Raw genomic sequence first — 16,476 nt, 5'->3', positions numbered from 1 at the left:
CCACAACCATCCTATGAGGCAGATATTAATATTATTATGCCCATTTTACACTTGAAGAAACTGGTTGAGAGAGCCTAAATGACTTACCCAGGGTCAAAATTACTAAGTGTCCGAGGCTGGATTTGAACTTAGCCATTCTTGACTCCATGTCCCATCATCACAGGCCCAACTAGCTGTCTGCATATAGTTTCAATTCTTTTTTTCCCTGCTGAAACTTTGGGCTGTTAATGTTCTCTACCCTGACTCCTTTATTTCTCTTCCTCATCAAATATTTATCGAACACTTACTATGTGCAAATGACTCTGCTAGGTGGCTGAGGGATACAAAAATATATGACATGGCCTCTGACTGGAAAAGACTTATACTCTGATTGGCAAGTCAGGACCTTTATAAAAACCAAAAAACGGGTCAATAAAAGGTGACAATTATTAAGGGCCAAGTGAATGGTATAAGACTAAGAGTCTCCAAAGTGGGCTGCATGAGATAGTATATAAGCTGGAAAAGGAAATGGCAAACCACTCCAGTATCTGCCAAGAAAACCAGAAATGGTGTCACAGGGTCATACATGACTGAACAACCTTACAATAGTGTCGAACATAGAGAAAGGTGAGTGTAGCTAGTAATGATCTGGAAAAGAACCAAAGGATGAAGGCATTATGTGGGGACAAACCAATTAGAAGCAGGGAGGGATCCCACTTATTCCAAAATAACCAATCATTGGCCACATCTCATATGCAACCTACCATGCCCTTCATCTATTATTACCCAGCATTCTCCCACCTCTGCTTTACTTAACCCTAATCACTACCCTGCATTCCTGAGAAAACTCCTGATTGCTTCTCTCCTTCACTAGACCTGGGATCAAGTGATAACATAGACCCAGGCACATAGAACAGAGGCACATATGTTATTGGGAATCCCCAGAGAGGGACACTAGCAAGGACATCCTGCTGATTCTTATCTGTCCAGGATGCACTTTAGGTGGGAGGGATTTTTAGGATAGAAATCCACCTGTTTGGATGGCTATGTTGATCAAATTAATTTAAAAATTACTAATAGTTATTATTTACAAGACCAAACACAATTAGTTCAGAGACCATCTGTCTTTCTACCTCAACTCGTGTGTGTGTGTGTGTGTGTGTGTGTGTGTGTGTATGGGTACTCCCTCAAATACCCTAACTTCCCACTTCCTTAATTACTTAATTCCTATAACTCTATCTCAGCTACACAGAGAGGTGGTCACACCTTTGATTTTGCCATGACCCACAAGTGTCCTACTTCCATGTTCATAAACTCCAAAATTCCTTTATCTGATCATATTATCTTACCCTATATAACATCATCTAACCCATTTTCTTCATTCTCACCATAGCCTATAATGCCTTCATCCTTTGGTTCTTTTCCAGATCATTACTAGCTACACTCACCTTTCTCTATGTTCGACACTATTGTAAGGTTGTTGTTCAGTCATATATGACCCTGTGACACCATTTCTGGTTTTCTTGGCAGATACTGGAGTGGTTTGCCATTTCCTTTTCCAGCTCATTTGACAAATGAGGGAACTGAGGCAAACAGGGTTAAGCAACTTGCCCAGGGTCACACAGCTAGTATCTGAAGCCAGATTTGGACCAAGGAAGATAAGTCTTCCTGACTACAGGCCCAGCACTTTATCTCCTAAGCCACCTAGTTGCTCACTACCCCAAGTTCCAACCTTAGATTACTCCTATCTATAAATTTATACTATGCTTTCAACAGGGCTCTCGCTTAAGCAAGGCAATCTTTTCGTACCTCCCTAATCAATTCACCATCTCACTCACTACAGTGGCTTTTTCAAATATTTTCATCCATGAAGCCTCCCCATATTTCCATGCATCTTCCCCAACTTTGCCTCATACTTCCATGAAAAAAACTGAGGTTATTCATAGAGATCACTGATCTAGACAATTAGTGCTAAAGTAATTCAGGAGGTGAAGAATTACTTTTGAGTTGAACAGGCTAGAACAGGCTTCACAGAAGAAACGTGAGCTTTGTCTTAGGATTTAGATAAGCGAAGTGTATTTTGGGGTTAGGGAAATACATAGGTATGTGTTGGGTCTGAAAGCTATAGAGGCCAACCAAATGGGTAGGGAACAGAGGCTTCAAGTAAGTAGGAGATAGATAGGAACCAGGTAATGGCTTCTTTTGAATGTTAGGCTTAAGAATCTGTGGGTTTCAAAACCGGAAGATAACTCAAGAGGCTCCCTATCCAATGCCCTCATTTTAGAAGGAAACTAAGGCCCAGAGCATTAAAGAGACTTACCTCAGGTTTCACAAATGGTAAGAACAACCCAGATTTGAACTCATGGCCTTCAGCTCCAAAGCCAGCATTCTTTCCATAGCACCAAAGGAAACCATTCAAGTTTTTTGAGTGGAGATACCTTTTCCTAATACATCCTCTCCCCCGCAACTGAACTTTTAGCTCATATACCTTCCCCCTTCTCAGTACTCCCATCTCTTCAAAGAGGGAAATAAGCTTCCTTAGCTAGTCTCTGAAACCAAGATTAGTCATTAAAAGTTACGTTTTAGTAATGTTAGCCTGATAGTACCATTAGAAGGGGCGGAGGCAGTTAACATTTTAGTGTGTGACTGTGCTAGTGAAAACCTGGACCCATATAACAGGATGTTTCAAGTCTTAATACAGTTTTAAGTTTTTAAAGCTTAAACAGTATACATTTCCTTATTTTGAGCTTTTAAAGTTTAACACTGCACCAAGACTTTGGGAACACTCTGTACTGCTGTTCTGAAAAGTTTGGCAATAAAAGGAGGGTTCAACATGGGATAATAATTTAAGGAGGTAACAGAGTCAAGGTAAACTTCAAGAGAAGTGGGTTATTTTTCCAGGGAACTAGAAAGTTTTAGGCAGTTTTAGAATCTATTGGTGGCTTAACATTATTGTTAAAATGAACATTTTAATGAGCAGCAAGGTTTAAAGGTCAAGGTACGCCATGTGCCTCATGGCGTAAAGCAAAGTCATTTCTGTAACAGCATTTTCACTGCAGGAACACTCCAGAACAGAAAAGCACTGAACATGGAAAATGAGAAAGGCAGCCGGGCATATGCAGACATTACTTCATGTAATGAAAAACAGGGACCTCACTCCTGAAGAAAACATTTTTTAAAGAAAACTTTATTTTTAAAGGAGATAAAATATTCGTTTGAACCCTTATCCCTGGGTGTTACATTACTAGCAATAACAAATTTTAATTGGTATAAAATAGTTTGAAAATAGTTTTTCAATTCTAACATTCACCCATGTAAATGAAACATCATTTTGAATAGGGTCAAATTTTGAAACACAATCTTTACTGTCCAGAAAGGCCTGTAAAATGATATTTTTAAAAACTGTAAGAGAAAGTGTTACAAAAGTTACTACTCTTATAGGCACCTATAGGAAAGTTTATGTTTATATATACATATGTGTAGACATATATTTTACATATTTTTATAAGTTTAAAACTCTGCATTAAGAAACAATGCCATGCTACATCCCAGGACTATCTGCTGCATAATATCTTTTTGACAAAGAGGTCTGTGAAAATCAAAATCCATACTTGTACCAGAGACATTCCTCGCTTACAAGAGCAAGAAATTATGCCCAAAAAACCAAAACCAAAAACAAAAAAACTGAGGAGAAACACTGACACTGTGGTGACAGACAAGGAGACAGATAAATTTTCCCAGTTTGTATAAAATTCCTGTTATCATCTTCCCTTCCTTCCTTCCTTCCTTCCTCCTCTTTTCTGTTTTGGCACCCTAAAGTCAAATTCCTACCCTTGTCCTGATTTGTGTGAGATGAATATTTTCTTTAGACTAAACATCAGGAAATAGTTTGAAAAATACATTCTCTAATCTGGGCCAACATGAAAGACCCAGAAGAAGTTTCAGGCAAAGTGGTCCTCAAACATACGCTGTCCCATTGCAATATAGACATCTTTCTCTTCTGGAGTCATCTGCGCCACTAACTCAGGTCGCTGGCTCACTTCGCTGTAAGAGAACGAGCGTCCAGCTACCATGACAACTGGATCATCCGCCACCTCCTCAAACTCCTCCTCTTCTTCCTCGTCCTCTTGGTACATCGAGACAGCTGCAGATGGACGGGGTGGAGAGTCGTCGTCTGATTCACTCGTCTCACTCTCTGAGTCACTGCCATTTGCAGTAGTTAGAGGAGCAGCTGCCCCAACAGAGCCCACTGCTGCTGAAGGCGTCTTCTTCTCATGGATGAGGAGGGCCCGCATGACCTCCTCATTATCGTCCAGCGCCATCCTGCCTTCTTCCCGTTCCTGAAAAGTGTCTATGTCTAATCCACCTTGAAAGAGAAAACATAAAAATGAGGACCTTCAGAAGTTGCTGGTGCATGTGCCCACTCCCTGTGAGATGAATCCAGAATTTGTGAACTGCCTTGCAAGGGGAAGAAGCAGCTCATCACTAAATGGAGAAGGCTCACACTGGTCTGGGACTGAACAATGACTATTAGCAAAGCACTTAGAGCCTTCCAACAATGGAAGGCGCTTCCAAGTGCTTTAGTACCATCAGCAGAGCTTCTCTGACCATTCTGTCACTTTGTGAATTTTCCTGTGCAAATATTTTGCTTCATCAATAATAAAAAATTTTTTTATGATTCAATGAAGTTAAGAGTAGAAGCTACTTGTTATACATCTGCTATCACTACGAAATACCTAATCGTTTAATGAAAAGGCTGGTATCCAGGCAGCTCACAAATGGTGGTCCAGTTGAAATGTACACCAATAGGACTTGATTTATCTTTCGTTGCCTTAAAAATAGGCCACTTCTAAACATCACCAGTGCCTACTGACTCATATAATGACTTTCCTTTCAAAATGTGGTCACTGTTCAGATGTGCTAGTTTTTGAACATTCCCCAGCAGGGCCAGCTGTACATATTGCTAGAAATAGGCATCCATCTATACAGTATGATTTGAGGGGCACTATAGAGTCTTTTAGGGCACAGCCCTCTTCTGCTTGGTGCAAAATTTTCTTCCTCGGCTTGGTCAGCAGAGGCAGGCCTACGTAAAAAACACTCAATACTCAGGAGGGCCTTGGATGAAGGGCTGCTTTCTCTCATTATCACATAAGCAAAGATTAACTAGTTACCCAGACATTTTAGAAAGCACTGAGGAGGTGCTAGATTGCAGGGATCCCCCAAAGGGGTGTGGCACTGCAGACTTCCCCTACTTGAAATGTGGCCCTGTTCACCAGACTCCTTAAGGCTAAGGCTGACCTGATCAGTAGGAATGATAGTTAGCTGAAGTGAAGTAGAACTGTGGTTGTCAAGGGAACCCTTTTCTGACTGAAACAAGAACACTGTGGAGAACCATCACCTGCTGCCCAGGCACACCCCCTCTACCCTTGTCTATATACTATAAAGGAAGACTAGGTCATAATGGGAAGAGGGAGGTGATTTTTAGTTGCCTTTAAGAAAGAAAACCAAGTAGTATAGGAATAATTAGTGGTAATTCAGCCCAGGAATCAGTGAACTGCTGCCAGGAGTGCAGAAAGCTCTAGCCCCAGCACCGTTTTTCTGGGACCCCTTACAGACCTGAGTTAGCCTTATTCCCATATTAGTGGGCGCACCAACCCCCAAAGTCTCAAGAACAATAGTACCTTTGGATTCAGTTACATAAAGGGCACGTACCACTGGAGTTCTCAAGGTCTGCTGTACAGATCACAGTATGGGTAGCACAGTAAATGACAATGGGTAGTATTGATTTAGCACTTTAAGGTTTGAGCCTCACCACAACAACCATGAAGTAGGTACAGGAGAGGGAACTGAGGCTGAGAGAGGTTAAAGGATTTGCCCAAGGTCACACAGCTAAGCAGGATTTGAACTCAGGACTTTCTAAGTCCAAGTCCAGAACTCTTTCCACTATACCACCCACCTGCCACTAAGCATATATCATCTGGAAATTACTAAGTGAAATTCCTAAAAGAAGGCAGCGACTGTGACCCATGACTGGACCCCATTCCCAAGATGTCTCTCTTTAACTGGGCTTTGAACTGTACTGCACATCTAGTATGGATCATGAGGCACCTGCTGGTGCAGTGGATACATCAGTGGACCTGAGGTCACGAAGACCTGAGTTCAAATCCAACCTCAAATACAGACTAGCTGTGTGACCTTGAGCAAGACACAACTTCTGCCTGTCTCAGTTTCTTCATCTATAAAAGGGGATAATAACAGCATCTACTCCCCAGAGCAGTTGTAAGGCTCAGATAAGGTAACATGCAAACTTTAACGTACTACATAAATGTTAGCTGTTGCCAGAAGAAGACATGGATGGCAAATAACTTCAGGAGTCTCAAGACAAGGAGGAAATGTTTCTAGTGCTAAGTACGAAAAATTTCAAATTAACTTCAGGATTGTAGGGTACCCTCCCTAAAACTACAAACAATATTTTAAAAAGAGAAGTAAATAACCCTACTTGTTGTTTTATCAGCTTGTTTCTGGGGAGTACTATACATTTTCTGAAACTTGCCTCCTTCTCCTCACTTCCTATTACAAAGAGGGTTGATTTGAAAAGTATATACAGCAAGAGAAGGCAGCGATGAGGCCATACAAGCTTACTGGCAAAACATTCTCAGCGGCATTTAAGACAAAGACATATTTTAGCCTCTTACCTTCCTTTATCTCCTCAGTGTCATAGGCTCCCTGGACTGTGCTCTCTCTCAACCAAATAGGTCTCTCTTTGTTAGGTTTCCCTTCACCTGCTGCCCGATGAAGCTCATCTTGGTCCTCCATGCTGATGACAACATTCTGAGTGTACAAGTCTTCATAGGATGGACCCTTGGTAGTCCAAGCTTCCCGGTGATGTCCGCCTGCAAGGCCAGCAGCTCCAGCAGCAGCAGCGGCACGTTCCTTGCTATGCAAAACCAAAGAGGGGAAAAAAGTTAAAAAAATAAACCAAACCTCACTGCATAAACCCTGATAGGAAGGTGGATGAGGCACAACAATGAGAGGGCTAAGTATCTACTGTAAAGTTGTGGGATAGCGGCTCTAAGACTTTCAAGACAATCTACTAAGTTGAAGAGAACCTTGAAGTGCCTTTATGAGATTCCACCCATAAAGCGGAGTCAGAGTTAAAAGGCTCTATTCAGAGCTGGTCTTTACTGGATTCTAGGGGTAGCTACACTCCACTGATTTCTCATTGCTTTCAGGGCCCAAAATACAACTAACTGTTCAGTGAATTCTGCCCCTAAGATTTACTATATTAATGCAAAAAAAAAAAATAAAAAAGTAGGTGAAGAGGTAAACACAGTTTTAATTCAGTGTCTCGTTGATGGCTATACTCATGAGGGAACCAGAGTCTTTGCTCATTTAATGAGGCATGAGAGCTGACCAGAATGCCTCATGAACTACTGTGATTGCTGAAGAGATTCTAACTCTATGTCCTGGTTCATTACCTTGGAGTTCGATTTCACTCTTCCCCCCTCTCATGTCCTATATCTAATCAGCTGCAAAGTCCTAATGTTTCTAACTCTGCAATCTAATCCTAATGTGAGCCCTCCTGTCTATATAGCCTCACTACAACCATTAGACTACTGAACTATCGTAAATACCCTGTTTAATCCATTATCCAGACTGCTGTCTGAGTAATTCCTAATCTAGTGCCAGGAGCATGTCACCCCTCTCTTTAAAAACTTACCAGTTTCCAATGCCTCAAAAAATAAAATATACCCTCCTGATCCTAGCATTGAAAGTCTTCCACAAGCTAGCTCCAACCTACCTTCCTGGTCTCATTTCATACTGCAAGCTATTTTTAAATGAAATGCTATTTTATTTTTACAATGTTGTTGTATAAATTCCTCCAATGTATTTTATATTCCAATTAAAGAGGATTAATTTCTACCCTCCCATCTTCATCCTGCTTTCATCTCCAGACTCTTCCTTGCTCAGTCTGCCACGTGATGAGTGGGCCCCCTTCTTCTCCATCTCTAAGATCCTCCCTTTCTGTAGGGCCAAACTCAGATGGTACTTGTTCCATGAAGTGTTCCTTAACAGACATCCTTAATACCCTGTGAGCAGTCTTTCCTCAAATTCTGGTAGCACTTTGCATGGACCACACTTTTGTATTTGTCCCATTTTTTCTTGTACCAATCATTTATACACTTGTTTTTCCCTCCATTTAAACAAGCCTAAATAGACTCCTTGAGCACCTATTCCAGCAGTCCCTCTTAAAGCAGGAGCTATTTAATGAATGCTTACTGAATTGAATGTTGTTAAGGTAAAGAAAAGCAAGTGATTAAATAGACATTCAAGGAATTTGGAAGAAGAGACTAGAGGTGAGGCAGGTCTTCCAGTGTGAGTGACTTTCCTGGTGTGCTTTATTATGAGATGGCAAGTGTCAAGTGCTCTGTAAACCTTAAAGCACCAGAGGCAGAGATACAAATTTTATTATCCTTGAACTTGGTACATATGTGAGAAGAGAGATGTTTGGTAGATGTCTCTGTTACACCGAGATTAAATTAATCACTAACCTTTGTCCTCTCTCTCTTTTTCTCAACTGAAGTCCTTGGGAAAAAAAAAAGTATCTATAACTCGGTGCCTTTGCTTTTGCTCTTTTAAATCCTCTGAAATCTGGCTTCCTGTCTCATCATTCAATCAATGGTCTTGTCTCAGGTCTCATACTTCTTAACCTTTCTGCAGCACTGGACTGCTGTCTGCTCTTTTCCCCCGGGATCTTGATAACACTCCTCTCTTTGGGTTCTCCTCCTACTTGTCTGACTTCTCCTTCTCAGTCTCCTTTCTCACATCATACCCAAGAACTGTGGGTGTCCCTGAAAAACTGTCCTCACTCCAAACCCTCGTGTGGTGAGTTCAACTCCTATGGGTTCAATAATCATCTCTGTACTGATGATTCCTAGATCTTTATTTCTGGCTCTATAGCTAGAATCGCAGTCATACATCAAACAATTGCTTAATGGATATTTCAAACTGGATGTCCCTGACACATCTCTAAGCCGACACGTCCAAAGCATTACCTTCTCCCTCCCCCCAATATTGACACCTTTACCTAACTTCCCTATTGCTGTAGAGAGCACTGCCATCCTTCCAATCACCCAGGTTTACACCCTTGGTGTCTTCCTCAACTCTTTACTGTTACCCCATGCCCAATCCATTGCCAAATCTTGTCATTTACACCTGGACAACATCTCTCCTATATGTTCTCTTTTCTCTACTCACAAGACCACCACCCTGACTTGGGCCTTCATTAGCTCTTACTTGGTCTTATTGGTCTCCCTGCCTCAAGTCTCTTCTTTTTTCCACTCTATCTTTAGGATCGAATGAAAAGCCCTCTGGTGTTAAAAGCTCTTTACAACCTGGCCTTTCCTATCTTGTTACCTATTATTTCTCTCCACATACGGGACAGTCTAGCCATGCTGGCTAACTTGTTCTTCACAGAAGGCTCTGTCCACTGCCTTTGTTCCTTTACCCTCATTGTCTCCCATGCCCAGAATAGTCTTTTTTTTTCACCCCTGACTCTTAGAATCCCTGTCTTCTTTCAAGACTCAGTGCCACCATCTTCCTCAGGGGGCTTCCCCACCTACTGTTAGTGCCATCTCCTCTAAGATTGCCTTCCATCTGTAGATGTTGTCTCTACCATTAAAATGTAAGCTCCTCAAAGGTAGGAACTGTCCTTGAGCATATCCGAAGGCAGTAGGGAAGAAACCAGTTAGGAAGAAGTTGAAGATTTAGAGGAAGAGAGGGAATGACTGGGGGGGGGGGGGGGAGGGAGAATCTGTTAGAAAAGACAGGAGATAGAATGATTGGCATATGTAGAGGGGTTGGCCTTGACAAGGTGAAGAACCATCTCATTGTTTGAAGCTGGAGAAAAGGAGAGAGTAGGCGATGAGGTAAAGAGAAGTATAAAAGAGGGAACCCATGGCATGAAGAGTTTCTCAGTAAAGGAAGAGGTGAAGCCTACAGCTAAAAGAGCAAAAGAAGTGTGGGAGGTTTAAGGAAAGAAGAGAAGATTTGGAATAGTTTCTGTGAGGAGAGAGACAGGACATGAACTGGGGAGGAATGAGAATATTTCCTTTGTTGTAGTGAAGACCTAGTTGAAATTGGGTGACAAATTTATAACTTACCACCCCACCTGCATGGTTGTATGACTACCTCCAACACTATTCAATAGCATATAAGTAGAAGCAAAGGCAGTAATTGGTAGGAATAATCCAGGCCTGGGGTTTGGCAAAGGATAAATGGTCAGTGGACAAAGAGGGGAGAGGTTCGAGAGTAGAGGACAGTATGGAGGGAACTGGTTAAGTACAGGGCCAAGACTGAGAAGGGAAGAAAGTGAAGTCAGAGCATAGGCAATGCCCTGAACAAGGATGAAGAGGTGGAGGAATTAGAATTTGTGATGAAGGTGATAGCTCTACTACTAGTCCCTCCACTATGTCCTTTGTAATTCCCATCTGTGGTGAACAACTTCCCCTCTTCTCCCACATCCTGGATCTTTTCAACAAGGCTCCCTTCCCCTTTTGGAATTAAATTAATACTACTTCTTTTCAAGCTTTCTTCTATGGAAGTTGCTTATTCCAACTCCCCATGATCCACAAGGCCAGGAAGAGGAAGCAATAGGCAAACCCCTAAGTCCCCCATGGCAGCTTCTAGACCACTATTCTGCTAACACTGATTCACAACCTCTCCTCCAATGAAGTGTGCAACACCTTTCCATGGAAATCACCTGGCTTCCCTGACGATGCTCAGCACCTGCATCTCAGGCTCCACCTAAGTATGACCGTTCCTTATGGCTATCATCCACAATGGTCCTGGTTTCTCAAACTCCCCAAATACAAGGGCCTACATTCTTTTCTAGAGTTTACCCACCCCATAAATAAGGGCACAACTTGGACTTTGTCATCCCTGATATTAGCAGTACCTCCAAAAAAAGGAATTCTCTATGACCTGCTATCTTTCCAATTCTAACTCCAATAAGGCCTGTTTTTTTACAATATGTCAACAAAAAAAGACCAACAATGTCAAATGCTGCAGAGAGATTGGAGGATGAAAGCTAAGGAAAAACGTTCAATGTAGTAATTAGGAGAGCACTGGTGATCTGGACACACTCTGTCTCCTTAGTCTACAAGTCAGGCCAGCTCTCTGTTGGACCTTCCTAACCATCCTTATACCTATGGTCAATGATTATCTAACTCCTTGTCTCTACTTCTGTTCCTGTGCTTCAGATGACTTTCCTCACTTTGAGAAGATCACAGAGCCACAAGATAACAATACATTTCTTTCTGTGATGAATGTAGGAAAATCAGCACTGGGAGACCCTGCCAAATAGCTAAACAAAGCCACAACTCTCTGAGAGTTAGGGAAATCAATTAGCTATCCCCATTGGATAGTTTCTTAGAGCTGCAGAAGTCCAAACACTGAAGACAGACTCAATGTGAGAGTACCTCTAGTAAGGGCATAAGTACTGATAACCCACCTTTGTTTTAGGGCTGGGATTTCCGTGGGTTCTGGCTCAAGGATTTCGTAGGCCAAGTTAACATCCTCAGTCTCCCGTAGCAGAGCATAAATGGGCTCGATCTGTTCATTAAACCTTGCCACAACTGTTCGAGCATCTTTTTTGGGCATTGCTGACTCATCCTCCTCCACTTCTGCTTCACAAAAGGTACAACGGAAAATTCCTACACAGACAACAAAAGCTTGTCATTAGTGAACCAGAGACACCCAGTCAGTCTCTCTGTGGTAAGATTTTCAAAAAAAGCAAATATTTGGGTTCATTTTAAACTCAAAACCAAATTCCACGCCCAGTGCTCCTTTCTTTCCAGACATTCCACAGGTAGTATTTAACCACACAAAGAAACATCAGTTATGCTTTGGACATAGGTCTTGCTGGAATGGGGAAAATGCTTCCCTATTCATTACTAGATTTTCATTTCTTGAGTTCAAGTCCTTTCCACTTATGTTGGCTCTTTTTAATGGAGGGATCAACACAAGGTTCTTGACAGGTTAACTTCATTAGCATTAACTGTATGCAGAGAATTGTGCTAGGGAGGTTCTGGATGAGATACAAAGATGAATCAGAACAAGACTGTGTCCTCTCGGAACTTTCAACTGCATAGGCCAGATACCACACATGCAGGGAACCAGAAATCAAAATAGAAAGTCAGAATATGGTAGTTGTTTCTTAAGAAGTACTGTGATGGAACAGCTAGATGGCACAGTGGATAGAGCACTGGCCCTGGAGTCAGGAAGACCTGAGTTCAAATCCGACCTCAGATACTTGACACTTAACCAGCTGTGTGACCTTAAACAAGTCACTTAACCTCATTGCTCAACCAAAAACAAACAAACAAAAAACAAAACAAAAAAAAGAAGTACTGTGATGGCTCACAGTGTAGGATCAAAGCTAAGAACACAATAGTTTGCTTATACTCTCAGGAAGTCTGAAACCAATTCTCTTCATTTTTATTCCCTTCTGTCTATTGTCTTAGAGACTACTTTATTTCAGTAAATTCGTCAAACTTAATTTGCAAATTTTTAAAAGAAATTTTACACACACACACACACACACACACACACACACACACACACACACACACACACACATACACACACAATATCTCCTATTTGTGTGGTCAATGCTACATCATTCTGCTCACTTTAACAATAAGGAAGTTCCAATGAATTAATTCGATGATATTTCTATCTAAATGTGTCAAACATCTGGTTCATTCAAAGGAAGACCACCACCACCACCACCACCAATTTATATTGTTTACAGAGGAAACCAGAAGGTCATAAGCTGCCACAGTTTGAGAGTGTTTGGAGGCTGGTGGTGACCACACATGAAAAAAGTAGTAAAAAAAAACAAATCATAAATCTAGCCTCACCAGGGATGGTCATTGTCCATGGACCTCAGATTGAAGTGCTAAATCACTGTCCTGGGTTTAGGTCCTAAAGCAGGCTGTATTTAAAGAGTAAAAGTAGAGTTGTGGTACAATGAAAGGAGGGCTAAACTAGGAATCAGGCGACTCAAATCCAGTTTTAAGTCTTGGGCTCTAGCCCTAAATTCCTTGTGACTATGGGCAATTCACTTCAAATCTCTGCCTCTCAGTGTCTTCATCTGTATAATGAAAGAATGGATTAGATCTTGGTCTCTCCCAGCTCAACAATTCTGTTTACTATAAACTTAGACAAGCTACTTTGGAAAGCCAGTACTTTAAATGACAAGAGAATGGAATAAATTAGCCCTACAATCTACCTTTCCCTTTTAACAACATAAAAACCCCCATTTACATGCAGGTTGGAGCTATCTGCACTAGAAGCTGTCAAGTTTTACTCCAAGTTTTTCAGTGAAATATATTTGATCATTGCTACTAAGATGAATAAATGAAAAGAACTAAGACAACAGACGCTAGTAGAAGACATACTCTATGAAATATAAAACAATAAAGACTAATTTGATAGACCTCTTACAGCAAGTCAATCTCCATAACTTGAGGAAAACATTGAGATGATTAAAAACCCATCTTAAATAACATTTATTCATACCGAGTCTCCCTCTTGAGGCCATCCTAATCCTTCCACCCTTATACACAATCTGTCATCAAATCCCACTCTTTTTAGCCATTTCCCAGGCATCATTTGTCCTGGCCCACATTATTTGTTGCCAAATTCCAACCTAGCTCCACTCTCTTCCAACTCTCATTCATCCTACACACTGTTTTAGGACTAATTCTCCTAAAGTACTGATTTCAAATATCACCCCTCCACTCAAAAGCCCACTTGGTAGCTTATAAATAAGATTAAGCTAAAACCCAAACTCTTCACTCTAGCATTCAAGGATATCTGTAATGCGGTCCACTCTACCTAGCTAAAATTAGTGGGTGTAATGGCCAAATATCCACTGTCTTTTGTTCACTCCCACCTCCATGACTTTATTCATATTATTTCCCCTCCAGAAATGACTCTCTGCCTTTTCTCTTCCTATTCAAATCTGTCTTTTAAAGGCCTTCTTCAGCTCTTCTCTCTCTAGCTCTAGTCAAGATGGTGGAGAAAAAGGCAGTGAGCTCTTGAACTCAATGCACAATCCCTCCAAAAAAAACTCCAAATAATGCCATAGGACAATCACTGGAGCAGCAGAACCCACAAAAGAATGGGCTGAGATCATTTTTCCAGCTAAAGACAACTTAGAAGGTCAGCAGGAGGGGGCTGCTGTACTGAGACAGGAGTGGCGCCCAACCTAAAGGTCACATTGACACAGATCCAGACCCAGGCAGGCTTTGCCAGAGAAAGAGACCCACAGAGCCTCTGAATCAGCTGTAGTGCCAGCATGATCTAGAATTAAGCTCACAGTTTGGTGAGAGGGCTGAGCAGTTGGCCAAGGGGAGATCATAGGTGTCTCTGCTGGCGCTGAGGTGGAACTTGAATGTTTCACCTGTGCTGGGAATCATATAGATTCAGGAGAGATAATTTCAAAATTATGGGATTATCTGAAAACCATGATCAAGGAAAGATCTTAGACATCATCTTCCAAGAGATTGTCAGGAAAAATTGCCCTGATAGTCCTGAAAAAGAAGGTAAAATAAAAATTGAAAGAATCCACTGATCACCTCCTGAAAGAGATCCCAAAATGAAAACTCCCAGGAATATCATAGCCAAATTCCAGAGCTCCTAGGTCAAGGAGAAAAGATTGCAAGCAGCCAAAAAGAAACAATTCAAGTATTGTGGAGCCTCAGTCAGGATAGCACAAGATCTAGCAGCTTCTACATTAAAGGATCAGAGGGCATGGAATATGATATTCCAGAGGGCAAAAGAATTGGGATTACAACCAAAAATCACCTACCCAGCAAAACTTTGTATAATCTTTTGGACAAAAAAAATGGGATTTCAATGAAAAAGAGGACTTTCAGGTATTCATGTTGAAAAGACCTGAACTGAATGGAAAATTTAACTTTCAAAGAAGAAGCATAAAAAGGTAAACAGGAAAAAGAAATTAAGAGGGATGTTAAAAGGTTAAGCTGTTTATATTCCTACATGGGAAGATGATACATCTAACTAATAAGAAATTTCTCAGTATTAGGGCAGATGATAGAAATAAATTTAGACAGAAGGCATAAGTGGGAATTGATTATGAAGGGATGGCATCCGTAAAGCATTTATTTTTTGTTTACCTTTTTTTGTGTGTGGGGTGGTTGGAGATGGGTGACGTGCCCCGGGTTGAGCAGTGGGTGTGTATCTTGTGACTGGGGCCAGATTTGGGCTCAGGTCCTCCTGGGTCCAGGGTAGGTACTTTGTCCACTGTGTCACCCAGCTGCCCCATGATGACATCTTTAGGGTAAAATTGAGGGGTGAGAGGATTGCACTGGGGGAGGGGGAAGGGTAGAGGCAGAATGGGGTGAAATCCCACATGAAACAGTAAAAGGCTTATGGAGTGGGGGGGGGGGAAAGATGGGGGAGGAGACAGGCTGCTGGCAGGAATGAACCTTACACTCATCAGAATTGCCTCAAAGACCTCAATCTCATCAGAGTTGGCTCAAGGAGGGATTAACATACACACTCAATAGGGTAGAGTAATCTATCTAACCTTGCAACAAAGTAGGAGGGGAAGGGGATAACAAGGGATGGGTGAAAGAAGGGAGGGCAGAGTGGGGGAGGGTACGGTGAGAAGTAAATCCCTTTTGAGGAGTGATAGGAAGGAGGATAGGAGAAGATAGAAAATAGAGTAAATATCATGGGGAAGGGAATAGGATGGAGGGAAACCGTTAACAATACTAACTGTGAAAAAGAGAAAAGGAAAAAAATTATACAAAAAATATTTATAGCAACTCTGTGGTGGCTAAGAATTGAAAGTCAAAGGAATGCCCATCAAATGGGGAATGACTAAACAAGCTATGGTATATGATTGTAATGGAATATTATTGTGCTGTAAGAAATGACAAGTAGGATGATTTCAGAGAAACCTGGAAAGACTTATATGAACTAATGTATAGTGAAGTGAGCAGAAGCAGAACATTGTGCCCAGTGGCAGCATTATTGTTCTATGAGCAATTGTGAATGACTTAACTACTCTCAGCAATACAATGATCCAAGACAATCCCAAAGGACTAATGAAAAAGCATACTATCCATCTCCAGAGGAAGAACTGATATTGATTGAAGTATGCTATTCTGTATTTTCTTTTTTTTACTTGAGTCTTTTTGTATAAAATGTCTAATATGGTAATGTTTTGCATAGTTGTACATGTATAGCCTATATCTGATTGCTTGAAGCCTTGGGAGGAGGGAGGGAGGGAATGAGAAAGGGATAAAATTTAGAACTCAAAACTTTAAATAAATAAAAGATTAAAGACCAACTTCAAAAACAATCTCCCCAATGAATACCTTCAATAACTTGACTTTATCACTCTGACTTTATCAACTACACGATATGTTTACACATCTAACAATATTTAACTGAGTAGCA

General features: G+C 41.2%; 1 protein-coding gene across 1 annotated transcript in view; it reads right to left on the bottom strand.

Annotated features, from left to right (window-relative positions):
• Positions 1-3,148: 3,148 nt before the first annotated feature.
• GTF2E1 (general transcription factor IIE subunit 1) overlaps positions 3,149-16,476 on the bottom strand; it is a 32,113-nt gene continuing 18,785 nt past the window's right edge. The window contains exons 3-5 of the mRNA XM_043990822.1: positions 11,492-11,693; positions 6,675-6,916; positions 3,149-4,345 (exon numbers count right to left, since the gene is read on the bottom strand). Of these exons, the coding sequence (XP_043846757.1) occupies positions 3,921-4,345; positions 6,675-6,916; positions 11,492-11,693 (869 nt within the window). The 3' untranslated portion in view covers positions 3,149-3,920. The remainder of the gene's footprint in view (positions 4,346-6,674; positions 6,917-11,491; positions 11,694-16,476) is intronic.

Source organism: Dromiciops gliroides, chromosome 3 (genome assembly GCF_019393635.1).
Source record: "Dromiciops gliroides isolate mDroGli1 chromosome 3, mDroGli1.pri, whole genome shotgun sequence".
Taxonomy (NCBI): Eukaryota; Metazoa; Chordata; class Mammalia; order Microbiotheria; family Microbiotheriidae; genus Dromiciops; species Dromiciops gliroides.
The sequence above is the reverse complement of the archived record's forward strand: the minus strand, read 5'-3'. Positions and strand labels throughout refer to the sequence as shown.